The 14,672-nt window shown below is 49.9% G+C and overlaps 1 protein-coding gene across 1 annotated transcript; it reads right to left on the minus strand.

Annotated features, from left to right (window-relative positions):
* Positions 1–4,957: 4,957 nt before the first annotated feature.
* On the minus strand, positions 4,958–14,407 carry LRIT1 (leucine rich repeat, Ig-like and transmembrane domains 1). Its single transcript, XM_044239959.1, has 4 exons — positions 14,271–14,407; positions 10,933–11,399; positions 6,995–7,300; positions 4,958–5,928 (listed from the first exon to the last, which is right to left on the minus strand). Exons 1-4 carry the CDS (start codon positions 14,390–14,392, stop codon positions 4,958–4,960), a joined length of 1,866 nt encoding a protein of 621 aa, XP_044095894.1. The 5' UTR covers positions 14,393–14,407.
* Positions 14,408–14,672: the final 265 nt, after the last annotated feature.

A 14,672-nucleotide genomic window follows, 5' to 3' on the forward strand; every position in this document is an offset into this window, starting at 1 on the left:
CTACGCCATGGAGTCTTCTCTCTAGTTGATGCTTCCTTGTCTTGAGATCTTTGGAAGGTCACTTAACCTCCAGGAATCTCAGTTTCTACCCTGCAAAGTGAGGAAATTAATAAATACTTTACTGTGTTTCTTTCTGGAAACTTTCTACAAAGTTTCCAGGAAACTTTGAGGTTATGTAAATTAAAGTACCTAACATACAGTAATTATGTTAATTCCCTTCCTACACCAACAGACTCTTGAAGAGCAGCTAATTCCACGGTCCTAGGATCAAGCCCCACATCAGGCTCTCTTCTCAGCAGTGAGACTGCTTCTCCCGCTTCCTCTAACTGCTGCTCCCCCTCCTTGTTCTCTCTCTTAAATAAAGAAAAAAATTTTTTTTAAAGGATGGCCCATCCATATGCTGTCTACAAGAGACTACAAGGTACTTCCTGGTAAATATTGACATTCCATGAGCTCCCCTAAGACTCAGGATATACATTATAGTGTACAAAAGGCCTAAAGGAAGAAAATCCTCTTAGTAGTTAACCAGTGATGAGGGAAATGGGTCACCAACTAAGCTGATTACATTTCAGGCTTTCCATCAAAGCCAGATATATTTGTTCGAGTTTCTTGTCTAGCTCTACAATATGGCTAGATCTCTGATGTCCTCTTAAGGTAAAAATCAAAAGAAAGACAGTGCAGTGGGTATAAAGCTTGTGCTGGACATGGAGATGCGTGGCCTAGACCCCCTTCAAGGAATGGGTTCATGCTCAGCTGCAAAGATTGCTTGCATGAGATCATGCCCTTCCCAAAGCAACCCATATACAGCAACTGAGGGTGAAGAGGTCCCAAGGGCTTAGCGAGTTTGGTCTAATGGTGGTGGGGGGGGCACTCTGATCTCACTCCAGAGGTTTGCACCAGATTGGTCAGGATTTTATCAAGCTTTCTTTTTGGGAAAATTTGATTTAATTCACTGCATCACACCCCACTAGTGAATTATTTTCTCACCTCCAAATATAAGGAATTAAAAAGATATCTCCATCCCCCACAATCTCTTCTATGTTCATGCCAGGCTACCCTCTTCCAGTGAATCCAGCTGAACCTAACCTTCCACTGGTTTGCAGAAAGCCTGAGAAGAACAACCACTGGCATGTCAACTCTGGAATTACGCAGGCCACTTCTGCACTGCTCCTCCTCTCTTGACCTCTCTCATCTTCTGATTTTCTTATTTGGCATATGGGCACAGATGTGCAGCTGTGTTGTCAACTAAGGCAAGAGATTGGGACAATTAAAGCTGGGATATGTCATTTACCTCAAATAACTAAGTGGTGTCCCTAAACTCAAGAGATACAACAACAAGGGGAATTGAAAGCATCTTGGGGGTCATTCCATCCAGACCCACCCAAATAGGTTTTAATGAATCGTTGAAAAGTTTGAATTTTCTGTCTGTCTCTGTCTCTCTCTTACACACACACATCCACATAATATTGGATAAACACTAACACATTCTTGCTTTCAATTCCTGAATATTCATCAAACAAAATTTAATAAAATTAATTGGATGTTACTTGTCTTTAGGCCAATAATTTCTCAATTGTGATTGGTTCTGCCAATCATTTAGAGGAAATTTCCTCACTATTTCAATAGGTGGTTGCTTTCATCTATTGCATTTATATTTGTGCTAATTTGGGGAAAGCCTGTCAATCTCATATATCTAACAATCAGAATTGAGTCTTGGGTCTTGACAGCAGAAATACCTTGATAAATTTACATCAGGAATTGGAAAACTACAGCCTGGGAGCCAAATCCAGCCTGCCACCTGCTTTTGTGAATAACATTTTATTGGAATACATCCATGCCCATTAACCTACATATTGTCTATGGCTGCTTTCACATTCCATCAGAGGAGCTGAGCAGGAGTGACAGAGCCTACACTATTTACTATGTGATTTTCTTTACAGAATATGTTTGTTGATCCATGATGTAGACAGTGGTCCTGTCATCTTCCAACCAAATTAATTTCTCTTACTAATGGCTATGGCCCTTAAGTTATGTTCTGATGTATCCTCCAGATGATGGCCAGAAAATATTCATATATAGAAATACCATGTGCATGTATACTGGTGGTCTTATGGTTCTTATGGTTTTCGGTGACTTGAAAAAGAAACCCATTTCCATACTGAACTTGCTATAGATTGCATTGCAGAGATCACCACTGAATAAAGACCCTCAGCCTGGCAGAAAGTTATCAAAGGCTTAGACCCTCCAAGAAAAACTGATAGCTACTCTCTATGAATTATTCAACTCATTGGGCTTGTTGTTTCATCTGTAAAATCAAGTAGCTTAGCTTCCATAATGGATTGATGTAAAGATCAAATGAAAGAGAATAGGAAAATATGTTGTAAGGTCATATGTTGCAAGGTCTTTTGTAAATATGAGAGGGAGTACAGAAACTTTAGAAATCAGTGCACTGGGACACCTGGGTGGCTCAGTTGATTGAGTGTCTGATTCTTGGTTTCAGCTCAGGTCATGATCCCAAGGTCCTGGGATTAAGTCCTGCACTCAGCATGGAGTCTGCTTGTCCCTCTCCCTCTGCTCTCCACCACCCCTCCCACCCTGTTCAGTCTCTCTCTCCTCCCCCCTCTTCTCTATTTTTCATAAATAAATAAAGTCTTCAAGAAAGGAAAGAAATCACTACATCACAGTGTTTCATATTTGGCAATGGTTCAACACAATACGGAGTCTCTTAGTTGATATCAGCAAAATAATTTCCTTGAACCTCTTGCTATCCCCAAATTTCCTCAGTTGTTAGCTAAAGGCCTTGGCACCAAACACCCTGGATGCCCCCTTTGTTAGAGCTCAGTCCTGCAGACAAGACACAACATTGACCCTTTTGCTGGGAACATTCACCCTCACTGACAACCTCTCAGCGGTTCCCCAGTTTAAAACAAATTGAACAGGAATCCCACTTTGAAATGGCCTCCTGAATAACTGGGAAGGCCCTGAGACACTCTCAGGCACCCAGGGAAGTTGAGTCAAATAACAAAGCCCGCTGCACGGGGACCGAGGTGAGCTGTGTGTTGAATGCTCCGTGCCACCCACCGTGAATGTTCCCTCAGACTCACATTCCTCCAGCCCGAGAGTAAATGAGCAGGAGTCTCTTCGGCATCATCTAAACCTCTAGAATTTACTGAAAATCAAATGATGACCTAGGAAGGATGGCACCCAGAGACAAAAATGTTAGAATCCCTAAGTGTAGACAGTGAGGACACAGCATGCATCCCTGCATGGGCGGGACGGAACGATTGTGGCTAATGCATAAAGAGACTGTGTGTGTGTGTGTCCATGAGTGTTGGGAGCCACGAGGCCTGGTTGAGGGCTTAGCCCCACTAGGTTAAGGTTTGAACTAATGCTGGCCTAGCCCTGCCGGGGCGGGATTGCCCCACAGGTGACTGCAGAGGGAGGGATAGCCCTGCAGATAAGCAAGGAATTATTCTGTACCTAGGACAATGGAGAACTTTAAGTGTGGACTGCAATAGACAGTTTCCTACCTAAGTTGATGTTTGTCCAAAGCTTTCATCAACTGAGCCATTAAAATACACCCTGCCTCCTGCAAAGGTAACGCTTTCTTGTTCCTACTTCCCTCCTATATCCTTAGTTTCTACAGAAAGCTTCTCGTTTTCCATGAACCTATCTCCTGTTTTCCTACAGTTTTTTATTATCTAGTACATCCCTATAGCTTCTTGTTTTTCATTAACCTATATCTTGTTTTCCTGCAGACCCAAGAATAAGTTACCAAAAAGCACATATTTGTGCTACCTCCCATGGCTTTCTGAGGGACATGATTACTCAAGAAGCAAGACCCTGTCCCCCATCCCTGGTGCCAGTCTGTACCATTATGGCTTAACTAAAATAACATGGGGTGAACAAAGATGAAATTATCTGATAAGTGCTTGTAACCTCCTACCCCAATTAAACTGCCTATATAAGAAGCTCAATAATCAGAATAAAGATGGAGATGCCTGACTACTAACCAGAACTCGCTGTGTGTCTCTCCCTTTCATCTTGCCCGCACCACTCCTCCTTCGGGGACACCTGGACCTGCCGAGGCTGGACCCCAGCAGGTGAGTTAGCATAAATGTAATCAAGATGCCAGTGAGGGGAGTGGTAAGGACTGTCTGCTCTGGAACCAATTCCTGGTCCAGATTCCGGAGCTGTCATTTGCTCGCTGTGAGCCTTGTGGGCAATGCAGCAGATCAGATCACTGCTCAGCAAGCCATTCCCTGCCCCACCGTCACGTCCCTGCGAGAACTGTCCTTGGCTGCTCTTTGAAAGTTGGCTTTGGCCCTGGGACTTGCTTTGGTGGGTAGGATATGGGCGGAAAGGGCAGCGTGCCAGTTCTAAAGTTGAGAACTCAGGAGACGTCACCTATTTCTGCTCATGTTTCCGATATCATCCCACCCCTCCAGGAAAGCCGCCGGCCCCAGGCAGCCACTGACTTTCCATCCGAGGCCACAAAGAGAACTCATGGGGCAGAACCACCTGGGTCAACCCACAGACCTGTCATGGCATGAAAATAAGCACTTATTGCCATGTACCACCAAGGCTTTGCTTTTATTTGTTACACAGAAAAAAAAAAAAAAAAAAAACCAACCTGACTGATACAGGCAAGTTGGTTAATCCCCCGGTTTCTTCTGCAGGAGAATGGGGGGAACACATAGCGCCTGCTGCAAAGGGCTGTGACGAGAATGGATTAAGTTAATGTACATAAAGCACTTAGAACACTTCCTGGCATACAAGAAGTGCTTAATAAGTGTTACCGGTTGTCGCTGTGGGTAAAGGTCTGAGGAAGTGGGTACCTGAGCGGGGAGAGAGTGGATGAGTGTGGACCCAGGTGTCCGGGTAAGCAGGTGGGAGGGGCCGAGGGAGAATGGGCTGGAGCAGGTGTGTGGGCATCTGGAGGGGAGTGCCCCCCCCTTCAGCAAAAGTACTCATTGATCCGCCTGCCCCCCCTGGAGCCCAGGACCTGAGAGTCCAGGCTGGACCGGGCGGAGAGGAGCCTGTCGGCCTCACTGAAGCTGTGCTGGGACAGCTCGGAGCCGTCCTCGCTGTGGCGCAGCCTCTCCAGGTTGACATAGGCCCCCGTGGCCTCAGCAGCGCCCCCTGTGCGGCACTTGCGGCATCGCCGCTGCACAGCTCCGCAGCACACGAGCAGGGTGAGGGGCAGGGCGATGACAATGGCCACACTGATCACCACCACGTTGATGAGCCGCTGAGTGGCCTCGGCATCCACCACCCCGTCCGTGGAGAAGATGACGCACTGCTCCTTCTGGGGCATCAGGTCCCGCACGCAGACACACGCGACGTACTTTGTCTTGGGCGTCAGCCCACGGATGGTGACGCTGGTCTTCCCAGGTGGCACCGCCACCCGCCACATGTTGTGCTGCCCGAAGACCGCATACAGGACACTGAAGGTGGTTGTGTTCCCAGCCTGGGGCGCCTTCCACACCAAGGTCACGCTCTGGTAAGTGTCTCCCACCACCTTGAGAGACCTCACCATTCGGGCCTCCTGGCGTCCTGCCTGCCCATTCGAGCGCTCTCCTGGAGTCCCCACCTGGAAGTGCTGGAGGGTCAGCTCCCCCTTCGTGTTGGACACAGGGGACCCAGTGGTCGGAACAGCAGGTCCAGGGATGTCAGGGACATGCCTGGCCACCATCTTGTTGTATGCAGCAGCTTCTGCCCCCTCACCTGTCCTTGTCCACAGTGCCCCTGGGCTCCCACTATGTTCTGTGGAAGCCTGAGGCTCCGTGATGGATAGGGAGATGACAGTCTCAGAGACTCCCAGAAAGTTCTTGGCCTGGCAGATGTAGTCTCCAGAGTCGAGGAGGGACACAGCAGGCAGGCCCAGCAGTGTCCAGCTTGTGCCATCGCTGGAGACTTCCTGGTGCACTGTGGGGAAAGAAGCACAAGGGGGGAAATGAATGGGCTCATCAGCCCCCAGCTTCTCGCCAGGGCCAAGTTCATTGTCCCCGGACTGTGCATACTCTTGTATACACAGCAGACCTTGTCATCCCAAGAAGACTCTGGAAGTTTCGTCTAACTTTCCTTAGACGAGCCAAGGGGATCAAGATCACTGGGGTTCAGAGTAGGGGGACCTGGCTCAGGCCAAGTCTAAAGATGATCTGCCTTCCAAAATCTGCGGTATTCAAGCAATATTCTCCAGGGCTCTGGAGTCCTATAGAACGGACTCCTTGGGGCAGCACGCAGTGCTTCGGGGGGTAAGGTGGGTCAGATGAAGGTGACACAGAGGCCCAGCTGGAAGTGCTTGGCGACCGTGTCCAGACCCACTTGCCACCCCAACCCCAGCACTTCCAGATCTGTTTTACATAATGGAGATCTTGATCCAGTTTTGCTTGTAAACTGATTTCAAACTCACAGTCTTAGAGAAACACTTGCCAACCCAATTGAAGGAGACACCAAAGAAAGTGGCAGAGACATAAGGTTTTCTGGTCAGGCACTAAGAAATGATCGCTCCTCGACCCCCTTTCTGCACATAGGTGGGCCATGACTCCTGCAAATCCCACCACCCCAGGCCAGAGATAAACCATCTCTGTCTACACAGCAGAAAGAACACAGGCTGTGCGCTGTAAGCCAAGTGCTCAGCCTCTCAGAGTCTGCATACGTACAAAACAAGAAGGATAATCAGGTTGTTCTTTAAAATTCAGTGACAGGTGTGCATAACACACTTAACATGTGAGGTGCTCAAGAGATGGTAACTCGTGTGGTTATTTACTCCTCATGATACTGGCTTAACAATTACAGCTGGACACTTACTTTAAATATTAAATATACTGAGAGTATCTTCCACCTAAATGGCAGAGTCTTGTTCTTCCCAGGTGGGCCCAGATTCCAGGGCCCTGGATGGAACAGCTCCTGGAACACGTAGGACAGGCTGAGAGCCACTATCCCCCGACCTCCCCCGACTGAGCCTGCACAGTCCCTGTAGCTCACACACCTGTGCCTTTGAGTGGGTGCCCGTTGGCTCTCCTCCAGCTCATCTCTGGCCCAGGGACGCCGGTGGCCCCACAACGTAGCAATACCGCACTGCCCAGTGGGGACCTGACACTGGCCGCCCCTGGACGGAGCCCCGGACTCTGGCACTTCCTCAGTTCCAGCTGGCTGAAGGCCACTCCGGCCAGGCTGCTTGGGCTGGCGCACTTCAGCCTGGCCTCTATGAAAGCCAGATGTGGGGCCCAGCCTTCCAGGAAAAGGGCCAGGTCGTAGAGGCGGCAGTCGCAGGCCCAGGGGTTGTCCTGCAGCCCTGCAGGGGTGAGAAAGGAAGGCAAGTGGTGAGCCCTCCATATTCAGATCCCCACCCCCAGCTCCTCTTCCCCCTCAGGGAGGACAAGGCATGTCCTGAGCTCAGAGTCAGCAGAACTGGCCTCCAGGTCCAGCTCCTCGCCTCGCTAGCTGTGGAAACTTAAGGCTGGTTCTTTAACCCCCTGAGCCACCCAGGCGCCCCTTAAGGCTGGTTCTTAATCTTAATGGTAGCAGTACTTCCCTTTCAGAGCTGCTACAAGCATAAACAAAGGTAAATCATAGTAAGCTTTTGGATAAGTCATGCAGCATGCTGAAAAAATTGGCCAGTTCCTGCTGCCATCCTTGGACTGAGCCTTACAGGCTACTGGTCAGGCAGGGAGTATTTCAGCGATACCTGCCAAGTGCCAAAATCCATTTCTCAAAATTCTCAAATTCAAAATTTCCCCAAGTTTTTTTTCATGACCCCTGACCCTTGACCTCTGTTCTCCCGGCTTACATGGCACTTTCTGCATCACACTAGCAATGAAGGTGACTGTTCTGAGCCATGACCCCTTCGGCACAAACTCAAAAGTGGAGGAGTGAGTCAAATCCTATGTCATATCCGCAGACTTCTTTACTTTAAAATTGAACTTCTTTATAGAGATGAAAGTTCATCTCTGTACCCAGCCTGCCCAAGAACCTTCTACAGATAGAGGGCTATCATGGGTCCTCACTTCTAAGTCCCAGTTCCTTTTTATATTTTGCATTTCTAAAATATGAAATGAATGCATTTAATGTGGTATCTTTTTATTTTCCAAAGATTGTTACTAAATTTGAGAGTATGTCTGAGAATCAATGGCATATGACTTATTTACATACATATATTTGATATGGTTGGAAGCGGAAACTTCAGGGGGTGGGGGCATTACGTTCATCCTCTGGTACAGGGGGTATAGCTCAGGGGCGGAGCATTTGACTGCATCTGCTTGTACATCCACGACTCTGAGGTCCTTCTGAACACTTGCTGGGAGAATACCAGTTCCTTCCCCTACCCCTCTGCACCCCATCCCTCTGGTAGCTGCTACCCTGTGTAACTGGTTAAATGCACCCCGAGAATTGTCCCTGCCCCACTGTGGTGGTGAGATAGCTGGCTTTCACCCGTTGTAAGAGAGTTCCCCAAAGAATTAATCCAAACAGGAAAGGTAAATGACAGGGAAATGTTTACCCCTCAGGCTGGCAAAAGTTAAATGTTCCAACCATTTTCATTATTAGCCTCATGAGGGAAGAAATTTTCATCTATCTTTTTTTCTGCTCTATCCCCAGCACCTAGAACTAAGACCCCACATTGTTGGGCAATAAACTTTCAGAGTGGGAACATCTGCATGGGTGGTCTCACGCATTACTGGTGGGCATGGGGGAGAAATGGCCCAGCCACTTGGAGACTATCAGACTGATATCAAAATGTCTAATGTGTACACTCCATGACCTAGGATTCCCCTTTTCAGTTCCTATCCTAGAGAAATATTTGCATGCCCAAGGAGGCATTGTCAAGAATGTTCTCTGTGTCATCATAGGTTTTAGTAAAATAATGGAAAGAATCTAAAGGTCCATTAAAGGGAGAATGGCTAAATTAACTGTGTGTAAGTCTACTATGGAAAATTATGCGGTTTACAAAAAATGAAATGGATCCATATGTAGTAACTAGATCTCCAAAACATGCTGTTGAGTGAAAAAGTTAGTGCTGGTTGATATATACAATATGGTCTGTACAGTATGAAAGTTTATATAAAACACACAAAGAATTTCTATGTGCATATATATATATATGCATGTAAATGCATTCTAAAAGATAGGGAGCATGCAAATATAACAGTGGCTACCTGTTAGAAGGGGAAGTAGGAATTAGAATCAGAAGAGGGAACAAAAGAGTCTTTAGCTTTTTCTATAAAACATATACTATATATATATGAATATATCATTTAAAGGGCATTTAGTAGGGATGCCTGGGTGGCTAAGTTGGTTAAGCAGCTGCCTTCTGCTCAGATCATGATCCCAGCGTCCTGGGATCGAGTCCCACATCGGGCTCCTTGCTCGTCAGAGAACCTGCTTCTCCCTCTGCCTCTGCCTGCCTCTTGGCCTACTTGTGATCTCTCTCTCATTCTGAAAAATAAACAAATAATCTTTTAAAAAATAAATAAATAAAAATAAAGGGCACTTAGTTAAATTTTATTTTCAAATAAACAATTTTTTTTCCGTAAGTACTATCCTATACACTATTCTTTATCAGGTGAGAGAGTCTGCATGGTAGGTGGAGCTGGAATGGGGCTTGCTGTTCCCAGCCCTGCTTCTAGTCAGTAGGGCTTCTAAATATTCCCTCTTCCTGAGACTCTCCTGGGCCTTAGGGCAGAAGCTGCCCCAAGCCATTCTAAGCTTTCCCTAGCCCCTGATGCTGAACCCCATATGAGCCAAGGCCTGCCCCGGGCACATCCAGCTGGGAGGTGTCTCTCCTACTACCCATCCACTCCCTACCACCCTCCCTCTGCCACAATGCCATCAAGGTTCCCATCTCCTCGCAGGACAGAGGAAAGAGAACCAGTCTATCTGACATGAGCCTTGGGCCCAAACCACTGCTTACTACTAATCCCTAGGTTGTGTTTGTTTTGTTTTGTAAAAGCACAAGCCTTGTACTTGTGCTATCTACCCTGGGATGCGGCAAGGGTCAAATTCTATGAGAGGGCAAGAAATTAGGAAAGCTTCAGGGCCACACTAATGCTAGATGGCCTGTAAGGACTGACCGGTTAGCACCTTCCTGCCATCTATGCATACTTAGTGCTCCAAGGAGATTCTCAAAGGGATGGGGGTGGTCACGAGCCTTGAAGATTGTCAGAGGTTGGGTTTCCGGGAAGCAGACCCCGAGATGAAGATTAGCACACGGCATGTTCATTAAGGAGGAGAGGAAGGAAGAGAGCAGGAGGGAGACATGCAGCTGAGATGAATGGGGGGTCTGGTGAACCCTGGGGGTTCCGGAGCTGAAATAGCCCATCTTAGTTATGCCAAGTGGCTGGGCCTTTAGACTCCCACCTGACAGGTCTTGGGATGGAGGCTGTGTCCAGAAAGGGTGCATGGCCTTGGTCAAGGCTATTCTGCTGTGAAGGCTGTCCCTGACAGCGCTGACAGCTGAAGGCTGCGGTTGACAGCCCCTGGAAAAGTGGTGCAGCCAGTCCTACTTTGACAGGGAGCTGGGTGGGACATTACTGTGCCTGCCACATGTACCTACCATATGCTAAGGACTGTATTTTTACCTGCAACACAACCTTTTAAGAGAGATATTATTATTATATCATATTATTATTACAGAGGGGAACCAAGGCACGGAGAAGATAAGCAGTTTCCCCAGGGACACACAGCTGGTAAGAGGCAACGCCGGGCTTTCCACTGGCAGCAGCTTGAGCTCCAAAGCGGCCTGTGGAAAGGCCAGTGTGTGCCTCTTATCCAATCTTCCCTCGAACCCACAAGGCAGGCGTGATTTCTGTTTTTCAGGTAAGGAACAGAGACTCAAAGAGGCTTAATAATTTGGCTAAGACACCACCTCCCACCCACCCACCCCAAGCCCCATGCACAAGGTGGCTCCAAGAGAAGAATGCCGCCTCTTACCTAGCACCAGCCTGGTGCGGTGCCCGGGAAGGACGGGCCCGGTCTGTGGGTGAGCCCAGGTGGCCAGTATCTCCTGCGGGAGCCTCAACAGCTGGTTGTTGGAGAGGTCGAGGAAGGTGAGGTTCCCCAGGAAGCGCGCGGCCTCGGGTGGCACGGCGGCGAGCCGGTTGGCTTGCAGGTCCAGCAGCCGCAGCTGGGGGGCGTCCTTGAGCGCCGCCCAGGGGAAGGCGGCCAGGCGGTTCCCGGGCAGGCGCAGCTCGCGCAGGCGGCGCAGGCCCCGCAGCATCAGGGCGCTGAGCTCGCTGAGGGCGTTGTAGGGCAGCCACAGCTGCTCAAGGCGGCCTAGCGGCTTGAAGACCTCCCCGGGCACCCTGCGAATGGCCGTCCGCTCCAGGCGCAATCTGGAGGTGTCGGGAGGGAGCGACGCGGGGGGCAGAGTCATGTCGGGGTCGCTGCACACCACCGTCCTGGTCACAGAAATGGGGGACATTTGAGTGACGAGCCTGTGGGGTCCGACACCCTCTCCCACTCCCTCCCAGACCTCCTTTCACAAGGTGTCTTCTGGTCTGCACCGAACACCGGACCCCCGGACCCTCGAACCCCCGAACCCAGGCTCCGAGCTGCCGTGGGCCCTGGACGTGGGCCCGGAAACTAGCAGCCTCCTGATTTCTCTTCGCCGGGCGGGGATGAGGGCGTGGTTCTTGCTCTCAGACCCTCGCACAAGGCCCCTTGGTCGTGTCGCTGGCCTGAAGGACCCCAAGCTTAAACTGCCCTCTCTCAGTACAGCTCACACCGCCTGCCTGCACTAAGAATGAATAGTATTCGTAAACCCTGAGATCATTTTGTGCGCTGCAGCATGGCACGTAGGTATTAAAAGTGTTCCTTTGTTAAATTATATCTCAGTTTTGGTGACCACTTTGGCTTATCTTCATTAAAAATACATAAATATAAATTATATATAATATATAAATATATATTATATATAATTTATATATATATATATATATAAAATTTATCTCAGTGGGCGTTAGAAATGGAAGCCATACACCGGGTCCGTCAGGACTGCCCTGACTCAGGGACCACAAGATGATGAAGGCCTCTAAGAGCTAGGACTTTGGGGCTCAGCAGTTGGATTCATATCTGGGCTATCTGCTTGGGGCTATGTGTCCTTGAGTCCATTGTATAACTTCTATTTCTTCAGTTTCCAATAACAGACTCGACCCTTCAGGGTGGTTTCAGGGATCAAATGAGGTCACATTGTGGACCCACTCTGCATATCTGTCACCTGCCGGGGTGCCACGCTATTTATTGACGCTATCACAAAGTTCGGCATCCCAGCACTGCAAGCTCCTTGCAATGATCCCTCTGCCCAAAGAGGGACATCCTAAACCTTGTTCTATTAAATTTAACACTAAAGCAGAGGCTAGAGAGAGAAAAGGAAGCAGGGCTTGCCCTCCGAGAGCCTGCCATTCAAGGCTGTGTTGCATGCTATCCTGGAGAGCAGCACAGTCACATAAGGTAAAGAGGGGAAGATTCTCAAGGAGATAAAACTCCTTGAGGGACTCAGCCCTTGTGCAGCCTGTTCCATCAGGAGCGCTTCTCGGCTCACAGGGGAGGAGGTGGGGACAGGAGTCAAGGTTTGCTTTGCTAGGCGAGTTGGTTCTCTTACTGTAATAATGTCACAACGCATTGTTCGTTGTGGCCTTCCCAGGGTAGCACCCTCTGCCAGCATCCATCAGCTCAGCTTGAACGCTCAAAGTCCACTGGCTAGACTTGGTTGGCTTTTTTGGGTCAGTGGCATCCACAAAAGGCACAGTGACTCCCACCCACTCACATTCCTGAGCTATACATGGTCCCCGTCCTGAGGGATGGGTGCTGTAGAGATTCGCAAGAATAGCCAACCCACTGATGTTCTGTCCCTGTCCCCATATAGCCTATAATCCAGCTAAGGAAGAAAGAGCACTGGAGGCTGTGGTATTTCCAATGACAATGGAGGTTTGGACGCTGCAAGGAAGAAGGTCTTGTTGTAGGTGGGAGGAAGGTGGTGGTGGGATAACATGTCTTGAAAGGTAGGAAAACATGAAAACATGTCATCAAGGGAAGAATCAAAGAAGTCCTTAAGAAGCCAGCACAGGCCAGTAGCACATCTAATGGGGCAAACTGGGCCTAAAGAACATGGTGACACCCTCTGTCCAGGTGCCCAGACCGGGCCCCCCCTAGGAGAATGCTGTAGCCAAGAGTACCAAGAGCGCACACACCATGTTCATGATGTGGGAGCATGGAGGATGGGCAGGGAGTATGGGCAGCTCAGGTATAAGGACTGAGCCCTCTGACAGGCACTGGTTGGAGGAAAGCTGAAGAAGACATCTGGGACACAAGGGGAACCTCCGTCTGACTGCGCTATCCCTTCCTGTGGCCACTGAGGACCTCAGGGCCCCTAGAGCATTTCATGGCATCATCGCCCTCCTAGCACAAAATAGATAAGTGGGCTCGTGCGTATCAGTCATGGGACAGTTAGGCAGGTAGAACTGATGAGCTCCAGCTTCAGAGGAGGGATGGCCACCGGCTGACATTGAGGGCCCTGGAAAGTGACCTTGGAATTTGGAATCACAGATCATGGGGGCTTTGGAACATCCCATGGAAGTGGAGGAGGAGAGGATGGAGGTATTCTCAGGGCTCAGGTTGGGCTTAGGGAAGTGAAAGAAAAGGCTGAGAATGGAGGGGGGCTTGCCTGTATGGAATGAGGATTCCGAAAGCCCAAAGAAATGGGTTGAGGCCAAGGCTGCTAGGGGCTAGGCCAGAGGAGCCCAAAGTGGAGAAGGCAGGAGAAGGCAGGTGGTCACATTATGGGCGGGGTGGTATGAAATACCTGGGATGTGATTGTGTACCCCCAGGAGCCGAGGCAAGAGAATGGAAGAGGCCCGGGAGAAAAGGGGCTGGGAGATAAAGGGAGGATGGTGGAATGGGAAGAAGAAAGGAAGGAGAGGAAAAGAAAGAGGTAAGGGGGAGACCCCCCTGCCCTGCAGACGGTTCCTCACCACCAGGATCCTGGAAGAGGGCTCAGGAAGGATTTCCTGGAGTGGGCACACTGGTGCCCCACCCCCACTCCCATGTGTAAAGGGACTTGGTACTTCCCATGTCCTGCTGGCTGGAGGACAATGCAGAACAGACCAGCCCCCTTGGACACCTGGGTCTCAAGGGCCCAAAGATGGAGGTCTCACCCAGCCATGTTCTGGGGATCCTGCATCCAGGCCTCCCAACCCAGCCGAGAAGCTACAGGGACCCGGGGAGGGGGGTGAGGGGAGGAGGCTACCCATCCCCCACACCTGATGCCATACCTGGCCTTGCTGCCATCACCCAGGATGTGGAGGCTGCAGCTGCATTGAGACGGGCAGGAGCCCTGGGCTTGGGGGTGCCCCCAGAGGGTCAGGAGCCAGAGCATGCCCACTGTTACCCTCATGGCTCCTGGCTCCTCTGTAGCCCGGGCAGGGGCCTGTCCCTGCACTGCTCTGTCGTCTTGGCCCAGGAAGCCCAGCAGCTGCCCACTGGCTCATCAGCCCCCTCCACACCCCTCCTGAGGCCATCGGATAAACAGGGACAGACCGGGGATTAGGGAGGGGAGCCCTGGCCACAGCACTTAGCGGCTTATAGCTCCTGGAATCACCCAGTCCTGAGGGTGAGGGTCAGGGATCCTCTTCGGTAGCAACAGCCCCAGGCCCAGAGAGGCCAGGGAGTGGCAA

The sequence above is a fragment of the Neovison vison genome, chromosome 2, assembly GCF_020171115.1.
Source record: "Neovison vison isolate M4711 chromosome 2, ASM_NN_V1, whole genome shotgun sequence".
Lineage (NCBI taxonomy): Eukaryota > Metazoa > Chordata > Mammalia > Carnivora > Mustelidae > Neogale > Neogale vison.